This window comes from Tamandua tetradactyla, chromosome 14 (assembly GCF_023851605.1).
Source record: "Tamandua tetradactyla isolate mTamTet1 chromosome 14, mTamTet1.pri, whole genome shotgun sequence".
Classification (NCBI taxonomy): domain Eukaryota; kingdom Metazoa; phylum Chordata; class Mammalia; order Pilosa; family Myrmecophagidae; genus Tamandua; species Tamandua tetradactyla.
In genome coordinates, this window is record NC_135340.1 from 90,319,438 (window position 1) to 90,333,794 (window position 14,357).

At 35.8% G+C, this 14,357-nt stretch overlaps 1 protein-coding gene across 9 annotated transcripts in view; it reads left to right on the top strand.

Annotated features, from left to right (window-relative positions):
* The window catches only part of SCAPER (S-phase cyclin A associated protein in the ER), a 678,157-nt gene that overhangs the window by 350,613 nt on the left and 313,187 nt on the right, over positions 1–14,357 (top strand). For all 9 annotated transcript variants that reach the window (XM_077128470.1, XM_077128471.1, XM_077128472.1 and 6 more), the window contains one exon: positions 13,688–13,824. In XM_077128470.1, the coding sequence (XP_076984585.1) occupies positions 13,688–13,824 (137 nt within the window). The remainder of the gene's footprint in view (positions 1–13,687; positions 13,825–14,357) is intronic.

The following is a 14,357-nucleotide window of genomic DNA, read 5'->3' on the forward strand; positions in this document are numbered from 1 at the left end:
AAAGTGAGAGAATGTTGTAAAATGCCTCATATTTATCTTATTTGTTGTTGAACTCTAATAATTTTATTCAGTTTGTTATGCTTAAAAGAGTGGAATACCTAATAATATTTTTAAGAATTTAAGCACTATTTGATTCTTGAATAGACCGGTAACTTTATAATCAAAGTTGAAAAAGCACAGAGGAAGTTGAGAGAAAATGTTTTTTTTTTTTAAAACAAAGTGTGGAACCCCCTGCATTAATTTCTCATCTGTTTCAATTAGTAACTTGGCATCCACTCTACCCTTCAGAAAAAAACTTATGGCTTCAGAGAAATAGGCCTCGTAAGCATGATTTTGGATTTCTATTGAAAAAACTTTTTATATGAATATATTTGTATTATTCATAATGATGAAGCTTAGATTCCTTCTTTCAAAGGAGACATATTTAAATTAAACCTTTTTGATCTAGGAAGAGTAACATCCTTGGTAATTCTCCATTCTGTATTATAATATTTTAAAATAATGGAAAGCAAATTATTTCATTCATTTACCACATTCTGTGAATTGTGTGTATTCCAAGGGGTCACTTGAGGGAACTCTAAATATGGCAGTTTAATGAAATTATATATTGCATCATTTATATTTTCCTGCTTTATTCTCTTTATAGAAACTTTACATTCTTTCCCAAAGATCATGAACCTATCTATGGCTTGATTTTTTTTTTCATGTCTCGTTTAGAAAATAAGGAAATATGGGAATCTTTAGGAGGAGTCTGATAGACTATCAAGGTCATAAACCTCAGAAATGAATTATTTCATTTAATCTAGTAAATTATGTTAGAAAGGCCAGAGCTTTGGTCTTCTATGACATAAAAGGTAATTAAAAGAATAAGAATAAGATCATGTCTGCATCGATACTGGTTTCCTTATATACGTTAGTATTTTATATTGTAGCCAAGCTATTTAAATAATGCACAGTTGTGACTTAAAAACCGGACAGAATTTTTCTGAGTGTATAGAAGTAACCAACATTAATTAGTTTTTGTGCTTGTTATATTGACTTTTAGAATGTTAGAGAAAGAGTGAAGTGGGGGGGGGGGATTTAGAATTTGTCTAATCCCTTCATTTTATCAGTGGGAAACTAAGGCGCAGAAAAGGCACTCAGTAATGAGTTACAGAATTTATTCTGGTATAGATCTCCTGAATACTGTGAGTTTCAACCAGCTTTTCTATGCTTAAAATTAAAGTTCAGTTTTATTAATGCGTATTTAGAATCAACAGTATCAGTTAGAATGATGAACTAAGACTCATTTTTGACTTGTTAATAGGTGAATCAGACTTGCACTGAGAAGGATACAATGAGGCTAGAAATCATATTTTAAAAATTATTTTAGGAAGGAGATCCATAAGTTTTGGGTGAAAATTTTCAGTCTTGATTGATTCGCAATTTGAAAATGAGTGAGTAAATCATGGACACTGTGTCACAAAGAACATATCTTGCTTCTTCTTATGCCTGTGGTATAATAAACTGTGAGTAGATTGTAAAACTGTTTGCATTGATGATCATTCTTCTAAAGGACAAAATAATCTGACTTTAAAGAGCTTACTTTCTAAGGTAGTATACAAATTCTTGTATCAATTCCTTGCATTTCCTTAATAGCATAAGTTTTATAATAAAATAATATATAATTAAAATATATATTAATTGTAGAAAATTTTGAAAGCTGAAAAGTAAACAGTACCTATGGTTAATATTTTGATCCAGTTATTTTCTGCTTTTTATATATGGATATTGTTCTGGTTTGCTAGCTGCTGGAATGCAACACAACAGAGATGGATTAGTTTTCAGTAAAAGGGGATTTATTTAGTTAAAAATGTATAGTTCTTCAGAGGGAAGGCGGCTAACTTTCAACTGAGGTTCTTTCTTACGTGGGAAGGCACAGAGTGATCTCTTCTGGCTTCTCTCCAGGCCTCTGGGTTCCAACAACTTCCCCAAGGGTGATTCCTTTCTATATCTCCAAAGGCCTGGGCTGAGCTGCGAGATGAGATATGCTGAGCTGTTTGGCTGTGCTGGATTGAGCTCTCTCATTTAAGCACCAGCCAATTAAATTAAACATCCTTCATTGCAGCAGGCATGCTTCCTAGCCGACTGCAGATGTAATCAGCAACAGATGAGCTTCACATGCCATTGGCTCATGGCCACAGCAATAGAACTAAGCACCTTCACCTGGCCAAGTTGACACCTGAACATAACTACCACAGATAGATAAATCTTATATTCTTATTTCTATAGGTTTGAATTGCAAAGATTGCACAGATTTGAATTCTGACTTTTAATTTAACATTATACAATGAATTTTTTAGTATCATTAATATTATTAAGATTATTCAAATCTGTGTAGTATACAACTTAATGCCTGTACCATAATTTATGGAAATCTCATTGTAGTGACTATCTTTATAGAGAAATCTTTTTATACCTCCCTATCTTAGATACAATTCCCTTATGGTATTTTTGCAGAAGTAAATTAATTCAGTTAAATTACTTTCATATTTTATTAAACATTTTATTAAATATCAGGTGGATTGTGTTGTGAAACTAATTGGTTGGTCAGCTCAGTAGACCTTTAGGACACGGGACTATGCAGAACAGAAGTAGGGCTACCAGTATCTGAAGAACTTTACCTTTTGGATGATTAGAGCTGCAAATGCCTTGAAGCAGCAGCACATGAAGTAAGAGGAGGTGAGTCTGCTGTATTTTTCTGACCCTAGCCATTCCTGGGGGTTTTAAAAAAGGATGTCAGCAAGGATCAGATCCCAGTGGTAGAGTGTGAAGGTTTAGGACAGGGCTAAAATTTTAGCAAGAATCTACAACAATGAGAAAAATTATTAGGGAACCCATTTGTATGGAGCAGACTGATCCTGAGAATAGATTAGGGTGGGAAGGAAGGATTACTGTATGCCTGTGTATACAGGTGCTGAAGGATTACTGACATATTCTGGATTCTGAACCTAGAGTAGATTGACTAGTTGAAGAACCACCCAGCAGTGAACCGGTCCTTCTTGTGTACTTCATATCTAGGAAAGATTTGACTGAGGAATCAGGTGAAGAGTATTAAAACCTTCATCTTGAATGTCTCCAGAGAGTAGAGGTCAGCACTGTTGCTTAGGAAACTCATTCTGCAAGTGCCACTTAACTTTTTCCCTGTTCCATAGACTCAGGCATGAGGATAGATGATTGGATCAATAAAAACAATATCACTCCTTCTAGGAAAGCAGTTTCTTTTTCTGCAGGAGTTTGTCTTCTGTCCTTACAAGCTACAGTCTTTCAGAACATGCTTTCAGCACTTGAATATTGTACAAATATGAGTTAACTTCAATTCTTAAATTCTTGAGAGAAATGAACATATTAATTTCATTTACATTTTTTGGCATATCAAACATGAATTTTGAGATTCATGTGTAAAAATTAATTTTCCTTACAAGACGGCTACTTTTGAAACTGGTTGTTATGGACAGTATAAAACATACCTAATAGTAGACAGAATAGTACAATGAAATGCATGGTACTTCTCGCCCAGTCCTAACAGTGATAAAATCATAGTGATCCTGCCCCATTGACATCTCATCCATTCTTTCCAAATACTATTTTGAATTCAATTCCAGATGTCATTTTATTACATCTATTTTTAAGGAAATTTTTTTATGCTTATAAAAGTGATACATGCTTATAAAAATAGAAAATTGAAACCTATCACAATCATCCAGTGAAATTTAAGTATTTTGATTTATTTTCTTAGAGTCACTTTATACATATACACATATGTATACATATAAATACACATAGATATATTTATTGCATAATTACATTAGTTAGGGAAAAGCCTAAGCTGCTGTTTAAAAAAACCCCAAAACACAGGGGTTTTAAGAACATGAAGTTCATTTCTTAGAGTCCAGTCCTGGAGTAAGCAGTCCGGTCACGATAACTTTATGCCATGTGTTTATTCAAGAACCCATTGTATGACACTGACATCCCCTAAGACTTGTCCTCACTTTCATGGTCAAAGCTGGGTTACAGCTACTTTTGTGTTCATTTAGAAGAAGGGGAAAGAATAAATAGGCTTTAAAACACTGGGCATTCATTCGTCTTTCACTGATGAGAACTCAGTTATGTGGCTACCTCTAGTATAAGGAAAACTGAGAAATTCAATCCCTATCTCAGCAATCATGTGGTTTGTGCTCTAAGTTCCAGTCTAGTGCAATGCGATATGTTTTTGTGGTCTCCTCTATTTCCTGTACACGGGCAGGTGAATCTAGAGGTTTATCAGACTTTGGTTCAATCCAGTTGATAGAACTATAATTGGTGTTGAGTTCTGTCATCAGGATGCACATAATGTCTGATTGTGTTTCTTTGGAGGTATTAAAGATATTGGTACTCAGTTCCTAGATCCATTATTCATGGATATGGGTATATTCCATTTCTGTCACATCATTTTCATTTATTAATTGGAATATGTTTATATTTTATGGTTGCTGAGTGGCTCAATTTGTATAAGAAAGGCAGAATAAATTCTTGATTATTTAACTACTTTTCAAGATAATAAACTGGTTATCTGTTATCCTCTAAAAGTGTCCAGTTAGTGTTTTAAATATCATTATTAACTGATGAATTTGAACTCTTATGATGAATTTCTGTCATTTGTGGTTTTCCTTTTTTTATATTTTTAATATTTTGTGAAAAATAACATATACAAAAAAAAGCATTACATTTCAAAGCACACTGCAACAATTACTTACAGTACAGAATTTAGAGTTTGGTATGGGTTACAGTTCCACAATTTTAGGTTTTTCCTTCTGGCTTCTCCAAGACACTGGAGACTAAAAGAAATATCAATATAATGAGTCAACAGTCATACTCATCTGTTAAATCCTATCTTCTCTGTAATAACTCCTCCTTCTCCTTTGATTTTTTTGCCACTCTTTAGTGGTATTTGGACTATGCCCATTCTAACTTTTTATTTTATTTTTATTTTAACTGTTTTTATTGTATAGTATAGCATATATACAAAGTAAAATAGAAAAGCAATAGTTTTCAAAGCACTCTTCAACAAGTAGTTACAGGACAGATCCTGGAGTTGTCAGGGGCTAACATATGATCCTCTCATATTTTTCCTTCTAGCTGCTCCAGAATATAGGAGGCTAGAGGGCTGAAATATTTTTTTATCATCACAATCGACTTTTTTTTCCTTCGTTTTTTTTTTTTTTTTGTGAAAAATAACATATATACGAAAACTATAAATTTCAAAGCACAGCACCACAATTAGTTGTAGAACATATTTCAGAGTTTGACATGGGTAACAGTTTCACAATTTTAGGTTTTTACTTCTAGCTGCTCTAAAATACTGGAGACTAAAAGAGATATCAGTTTAATGATTCAGCATTCATATTCATTTGTTAAGTACTATCTTCTATGTATAATTCCACCATCACCTTTGATCTTCCCATACCTCTCTTTGGGATTGTTTGGGCTATGGCAATTCTAAATTTTTGCTATTGGGAGGGTCTGTCACTAATATGGGGTAGGGAGATGGAACTATTGATGCTTTGATGTAGGTTTCAGGAGTTATCTGGATCAGGGACCTATCTGGAGGTTGTAGGTTTCTGGCAAGTTATTCTAGTACCTGAAACCCTTGTGAAATCTTATAAATTGCCCTAGGTATTCTTTAGGACTCGTTGGAATGGTCCTTGTTGGGGTTTGGCAGATTATGATAGGTAGAAAGGTCTACCTGAAGCTTGTGTAAGAGCAACCTCCAGAGTAGCCTCTTGACTCTATCTGAACTCTCTCTGCCCTGGTACTTTGTTAATTATTATACTTTTACCCCATTTGTTCAGGATGTAATTGTTGATCCCACAGTACCAGGTCTGGATTCATCCCTGGGAGTCATCTCCACATCACCAAGGAAACTTTCACCCCTGGATGTCATGTTCTACCTTGGGGAGAGGGCAGTGATTTCACTTGCAGAATTGGGCTTAGAGAGACTGAGGCCACATCTGAGCAACAACAGAGGTCCTCCAGAAGTAACTCTTAGGCATGCCTATAGGTAGTCTAAACTTCTCCACTACCTCCATAAGCTTCACAAGAGTAAGCCTCATGATCAAGGACACGGCCTATTGATTTGGTTGTCTCTAAAGTTTGACACAGTATCAGGAGATTCCCTGATGGTAAGGTTTAATAGTTCCATAGTCTTTCTCTCCTCCCTCAGGGGACTTTGCCGATACTTTTTGATTATCTACTTATTATACCCCAGGAGGTATCCAGGCATTACAATCTATACAGGATTTAAGGACCTCTTTCTTATTCTGTGCTCCCTGTGTCTCAGTTGTTCAAATGAGCTATACAATAGGTTGAAATAGATTATGCACTACAGAAAATTTCAGTTCTAGACCAAATAAACCTTTCTTCCATTGGTCTCAAAGAGTACGTGTGATTCTAAACTATAGACACTATCTTCTTTACTCCTATGTTCTGAGTTACTTTAACCCCAACCTGTTTGGCTTCATTCTTATCTCTAAATATCAGGTTATATTTAACATATATGTATGTTACATATATATGTAACAGCCTCTCAAAATCCAGAAATAATAATCACCACTCCTGACTTAATGTGTCTGCTCTAAAAGCTTACAATTTAGCCCCGTTTTCTTATAAGCATTTTCTAAAGGTGACCATACCATGGTTGGGTTTTTTTGTTTCTGGCTTATTTTGTCTCACCAAATGTCCCACATGTTTGTTCACATCGTTGCATACCTCACGACATTGTTCCTTTTTGTAGTAGCACAGTTCAAATATATATATGGTGTTCATAAATATACACCATCATTTGCCAATCTACTTCTCCATCAGTAATAGCAGCCATTCTTATAAGTGTGAGGTGGTATCTCATTGTCTTGATCTACATTTCCCTTATAGCCAATGAAAATGAGTATCTCTTCATGTGCTTTTGAACCATCTGTATTTGCTCTTCAGAAAAATGCCTATTCATATGTTTAGCCGATTTTGTAATTGGGTTGTTTGTTGTTTTGTTAAGTTGTGTGATTTCTTTGTATGTACAGAAATCAAACCTTTGTAAGATGTGTGATTTCCACATATTTTCTCTGAGTTGGCTGCTGCTTCACCTTTTGACAGTCTTTTGAAGAGCAGCAGCATTTGATTTTGAAGAGTTCCCACTTACCTATTTTTTCTTTTGTTTTTTGCGCTGTGGGTGTAAAGTTTAGGAAGCTACCTCCTATTACTAGGTCTTGAAGATGTATTTCCCTGTATTTTTTTGTAGAAGCTTTACGGTATTAGTTGTTATATTTAGGTGTTTGATCCACTTTGAGTTAATTTTTGTGTACGGTATAAGATAGGGGTCCTTGTTCATTCTCTTGGCTATTGATATCCCATTCTTCCATGACCAATTATTGAAAAGATAATTTGTCCCCATTCACAGGATTTGGGGGCCTTGTCAAAAATCAGTTGACCATAGATTTGGTGGTCTATTTCAGCACTCTCATTTTGATTCCATTGGTTAATGCTTCTGTCTTTGTGTCAGTAATATGCTGTTTTTTTGTTGTTGTTGTTTTTAAATTTATTTATTAATTAAAGAAAATTTAACAAATGAAATAAAACATTAACATATATAATCAGTAATTTACAATATCATCACTTAGTTACATATTCATTATTTCTTAGAATATTTGCATCAATTCAGAAAAAGAAATAAAAAGACAGTAGAAAAAGAAATAAAACAAAAACAGAAACAAAAGGATTATACCTACCATACCCCTTACCCCTCACTTTTATTGATCATTAGCATTTCAAACTAAATTTGTTTTAACATTTGTTCCCCCTGTTATTTACTTTTATTCCATATGTTCTACTCGTTTGTTGACAAGGTAAATAAAAGGAGCATCAGACACAGTGTTTTCACAATCACACAGTCATTCTAGGATTTCTAGGAAGGTCCACACCCCTGGAAGTCATGTCCCACGTAGACAGGGGAAGCGTGGTGAGTTTGCTTGTTGTGTTGGTTAGAAAGAGAGGCCACATCTGAGCAACAAAAGAGGTTCTCTTGGGGGTGACTCTTAGGCCTAATTTTAAATAGGCTTGACCTATCCTTTGCGGGGTTAAGTTTCATATGAACAAACCCCAAGACTGGGGGCTCAGCGTATAGCTTTGGTTGTTCACACTGCTTGTGAGAATATCAAGAATTCAACTTGGGGAAGTTGAATTTCTCCCCGTTAGTACCATGCCGTTTTGACCACTGTGGCTTTACAATAGGTTTTAAAGTCAGGGATTGTTAATCCTGCCACTTTGTTCTTCCTTTTTTAGGATGCTTTCAACTATTTGGGGTCTCTTTCCCTTCCAGATGAATTTGGTAGTTAACTTTTCCAAATGTTCAAGTAGGTTGTTGGAATTTTGATTGGTACCATGTTGAATCTGTAGATCAATTGGGGTAGAATTGACATTTTAATTATATTTAGCCTTTCTGTCCATGAGCAGGGAATGTCTTTCCACTTATTTAGATCTCCTTTGATTTTTGTTTTAGCAGTGTTTTGTAGATTTCTGTGTACAAGTCCTTTATGCCCCTAGTTAAGTTCATTCTTAAGTATTTGATTTTTTTTAGTTGCTGTTTTAAATGGAATTTTTTCCTTAACTGACTCCTCCATTAGGTGATTGTTTGTGTATAGAAACATTACTGATTTTTGCACATTAAATTTATATCCCGCCACTTTGCTGAATTTATTAGCTCAAATAACTTTGCTGTAGATTTCTCAGAATCTTCCAAGTACAGTATCATAGCAAATAATGATAGTTTTACTTCTTCCTTTCCAATTTGGATACCTTTTATTTCTTAGTCCTGCCTGATTGCTCTAGCCAGAACTTCTAGCACAATGTTGAATAATAGTGGTGACAGTGGACATCCTTGTCTTGTACCTGATCTTAGGGGAAAAGCTTTCAGTCTCTCTCCATTGAGTATGATGCTGACTATCGGTTTTTCATATATTCCCTTTATCATATTGAGGTAGTTACCTTTGATTCCTATGTTTTGGAGTGTTTTTATCAGAAAGGGATACTGCATTTTGTTGAATGCTTTTTGGCATCAATAGAGATGATCATGTGATTTTGCTCTTCGATTTGTTAATGTGCTGTATTATGTTAATTGATTTTCTTGCATTGAACCATTGTGGCATTCCTGGTATAAGCCCCACTTGGTCATGGTGTATAATTCTTTTAATGTGTTGATGGATTCCATTTGCTAATATTTTATAGAGAATTTTTGCATCTATGTTCATTAGGGAGATTGGCCTGTAGTTTTCTTTTCTTACAGCATCTTTACCCGGTTTTCGTATTAAAATGATACTAGCTTCATAAAATGAGTTAGGTAGAGTTCCTTTTTCCTCGGTTTTTTGGAAAAATTTGAGCAGGATTGGTGTTAGTTCTTTTTGGAATGTTCCCCTGTGAAGCCATCTGGCCCTGGGCTTTTCTTTGTAGGAAGATTTTTGACGACTGATTGAATTTCTTTACTTGTGATTGGTTTGTTGAGATCTTCTGTTTCTTCCTGAGTCAGTGTAACTTGTTTGTGTGTCTCCAGAAATTTGTCCATTTCATCTAAGTTGTCTAGTTTGTTGGCGTATAGTTGTTCATGGCATCCTCTTTTGATTTCTTTTATTTCTTCAGGGTCTGTGGTAATGCACCCCTTCTCATTTCTGATTTTGTTTATTTGCATCCTCTCTCTTTTTTTCTTTGTCAGTCTTGCTAATGGCACATCAATTTTATTGATTTTCTCAAGAACCAACTTTTGGTTTTGTTGATTCTTTCTATTATTTTGTTCTCCCATTTATTTATCTCTGCTTTAATATTTGTTATTTCTCTTCTTCTTCTATTTACTTTGGGGTTATTTTTCTGTTCTTTCTCAAGTTTCTCCACATGAGCAGTTAAGTTTTTTTTTGCTCTTCTTGGTTTTCAACATAGGCATTTAGGGCAATAAATTTCCCTTTCAGCCCAGCCTTTGCCACCTCCCATTAGTTCTGATAAATTGTATTGTCATTTTCATTCATCTCCAGATAGCTACTGATTTCTTTAGAAATTTCTTCTTCGACCCACTGGTTGTTTAAGAGTGTGCTATTTAATCTCCATATGTTTGTGAATGTTCTTGTTCTTTGATGGTTATTGAGATCCAGCTTCATCCCATTGTGATCAGAGAAAGTGCATTGAATAATTTCAGTGTTTTTAAATTAATAAAGACTTGTTTTGTGCCCCAGCATATGATCTATCCTGGAGAATGTTCCATGAGCACTAGAGAAGAATGTATATCCTTGTGCTTTGGGGTGCAGTGACATATATATGTCTGTTAGGTCTAATTCATTTATCAAGTTATTTAACTTCTCTATTTTCTTGTTGGTCTTCTGTCTGATTGTTCTATCTATAGAAAAGCATGGTGTATTGAAGTTTTCTATTATTGTTGTTGGAGTATCTATCATTCCCTTCAGTTTTCCCAGTGTCCGTATCATGTACTTAGGAGCTCCTTTGTCGGGAGCATAAACATTTATGATTGTTGTATCTTCTTGGTGAAGTGACCCTTTAATTAGTATATAGTGCCCTTCTTTGTCTATGATGTCTTTACATTTAAAGTCTATTTTGTCCAATATTAGTATAGCTACTCCTGCTTTCTTTTGGTTACAACTTGCATGGAAAATCTTTTTCCATCCTTTCATTTTCATTCTATCTGTATCCTTGTATCTAAGAGGAGTCTCTTGAATGCAGCATATAGCTGAATTATGTTTCTTAATCCATTCTTCCAATATATATCTTTTAATTGATGTTCTAGTTTGCTAGCTAGTTTAGATAACTTAGATAAGTTGCTAGTTTATAGTTCTAAGGCCGAGAAAATGTCCCAATTAAAACAATTCTATAGAAATGTTCAATGTGAGGCATCCAGGTAAAGAGATCTCGGTTCACGACGGCCGATGAAGTTCAGCGTTTCTCTCTCAACTGAGAAGGCACATGGTGAACACAGTCAGGGTTTCTCTTTCATTTGGAATGGCACGTGGTGAACACGGTGTCATCTGCTAGTTTCTCTCCTGGCTTCTTGTTTCATGAAGCTCCCTGGGAGGCATTTTCCTTCCTTTTCAAAGATCGCTGACTGGTGGACTCTGCTTCACATGCCTCTGTCATTCTTCTCTGCTCTCTCTGAATCTCTCAAGCTTTCTCCAGAATGGTTCCTCCTTTATAGAATTCCAATAAACTTATCAAGATCCACCCAAACGGGTAGAGACATGTCTCCATGTAATCCAGTTTAACAACCACTCTTGATTGAGTCACATGTCCAGGAAGATGATCTAATTTCAGTTTCAAGCATACAGTACTGAATAGGGATTAGAAGAAGCAGTCTTTACAAAATGGGATTAGTATTAAAACATGGCTTTTCTAGGGTGCATACATCCTTTCAAATTGGCACAGTAGTATTTGAAGTCACTGCACTTGATGAGTGAGTTTGGATAGAGAAGAGGAAAGATTTAGAGATAGCTCTGGGACTTTTCAACATTTAGCTGTCAGGAAGAGGAGGAAGATCCAGCAAAGAACATTTAGAAGAAACAGCCAGTGAATCAGGAGAACAATGTGACATCAAGTAGCCTAGTAAAGAAAGAATCTCAGGGAAGAGGAAGTGGTGATCTATGAGGGTAAGGCTGGGAGAGCCAGATGAGGACTGAGAGTAGACCATTAATGTTGGTCACCTTGACAGGAATAGTTCATTGAAGTGGAAAGGGTAAAAGCTGGACTAATATGGGTTCAAGAGTGAAGAAGAGTTAAGGAAACAGATTCAGAGGGGATACATTTCTTTCAACAAATTTTAATTTTATAAAAGGTTAGAAGCTGGAGAGGGAAATATTAGGTTGAAGGAGGATTCTTTTGAAATGATTTAAGAAGAAAGAATTTAAATGACTTAAGTAGAAAGGGAAAATTTGATGCAGAAAAAAAGGGGAAATAACTATGTGAATGGGAGAGAAGAAATGGGGTACAGTGTACAATTGGAGACACTGGCCCTAGATAGGAACATGAGGGAGGGAAGACAGAGTTTATAGCTATAGGTTCAGATTAGCTGGTTAATTTGGATATGAGAGGGTGCAGAAGTTCTCATCTGAATGATGCTTTTTCCCATAGTTAAATAAGCATGATCGTAAACTAATGGGATGGGGTGGGGCGTAAAGGGTATTGGGGATTTGAAGAGATGGTCTGAAATAATTGTCCATGAAGGCATTAACTAGAATTAACTAGAGTAATGTAGGTTGAGTGACTGGCAATATTAGAGCCCACTTAGGGTCCAATGTCATGAATTTAAAGTGAGAGTGGTCAGCATGGTTGTAATTGTCTGTAGCCATGTTCATCTGCTCAGGTGTAGGTACAGTGTACTAGGCACGGAATTGGATTTAAGGTTGTTATTTTGCCATAAAGGTATGAAAAAAAGAAACAGGCAAGGGATTTGGAAATATGCACGGGAGTGCATTTGGGCCATATGGGTGTCGTGATGGGGCATACAGTGTAACATGGATAAGGAGAGGAGTAGGCCAAACTCACTGTGCTCTAGTCAAACCAAACCTCTATTGCCAGTACTCACATTCTACTTTTTCACCTCTGCCTGCATTCTCTGGGATGTCCTTTTTATCCCCCTGTCTTTTCTCCTTCTTCTTCTCCATCACCAGTCTCCCATTCAAACACACACACATACTCAATGTCCTTATGTTTAAATTTACCCATCTGTGGTAGTTAGATTCAGACGTCAACTTGGCCAAGTGAAGGTGCCTAGTTCTATTGCTGTGGACGTGAGCCAACAGCATGCTAACATCATATGTTGCTAATTACATCTGCAATTGGTTAGGAGGTGTGTCTGCTGCAGTAAATGATGTTTGACTTAATTGACTGGTGCTTAAACGAGAGCGCTCAACGTAGCACAGCCAAACAGCTCAGCATACCTCATCTGAAAACTCGCAGCTCTGCCCAGGTCTTTGGAATGCAGAAAGGAGTCACCGTGGGAAAGTTGTTGGAACCCAGAGAGCTGGAGAGAAGGCCAGCAGAGATCACCCTGTGCCTTCCTGTGTAAGAAAGAACCTCAGTTGAAAGTTAGCTGCCTTTGCTCTGAAGAAAAGCACTATACATTTTTAACTAAATAAATCCCCCTTTATTAAAAGCCAATCCATCTCTGTTGTGTTGCATTCTGGTGGCTAGCAAACTAGAACACCATCCTTCAAGAGATATTAGGAATGGTACTTCCTTCTTGAAGTTTTCCCTCCTTGCCCCCAGAAAACAGTGATCATTGTTACCCCTTTTGAGCTCCTGTAGAAATTTACTTGTAATTCTCTAATAGGCACTTATCACCTGGTGTTATGGTTTTGTTTATCTATTTTATCTCTCCTACTACACTGTGTGGTTCCCAGAGATAGGACTATATTGTTATATCCTTAGCATTTAGCACAGTAGATGCACCTTGAAAGTTTAGTGAGTCAGGGAAAATCTCAAGTAAGAAAAGTTCTTCAGCATTTTCCTAAGCAATTGTAGAAGCCAATAGAGATTATCTTTAGTTTCAGCTTTATAGTCTTTTGTAACTCGTATTGTAACAGCAATACTATATTAAGTCTCATTGTTATTGTTTTATTTATTTATCATCCAGGAGCATCTGTCCTTGAAGAAGTATATTATTGACATTGTGCTTGAAACTTCAACTCCATCAGAGCTTTTGAAAGATGGAGAAGAAAGGCAAAAAAATAAAAAAAAAGCCAAGAAGATAAAGGCCCGGATGAACTCCAGGTACCTTGAAATTCCTTCTCTAATGAATATCTAAAGAAGACCAAAAAAAGTTTAAAGTTGTTTGCTTTAAGAAAGCCTTAAATATATCTCTGATGAGCCTAATTTATAGCCACTTTCTTTGATTGAGAAAGAAAACTGCATATCGATTGAAAGCCCTTGCTTTTCACTTGTTAAGAGCTCTTCTTATAATTGGATGCCAAGGCCCTGCCAAATTTGTGCCTCCTCCAGCATACAATAGTATGTTTAAGTATGTGTAAACCAAGCCTATTTTTCTTCCCTAGTATTGATTTTTAAATGAAGTATCAAAGAAAATCAATAGCAATCAACAAATAGAAGTCTGCTGGCTAAAGTGTCAAATCCCATAACTAGGTTTAATCAATTTGGTTGCCTGTCACAACACGAAAAAGTTTGAGAAATATCTTGAAAAGAAAAGTGAGCTGTCAGAGCTGTAGTTTATCATCAGCCTCCGAAGTGACATCTGAAGATCAGACAGCTGTGTTATAGTACATCATTACCTCACTAGCTTTGAGCAT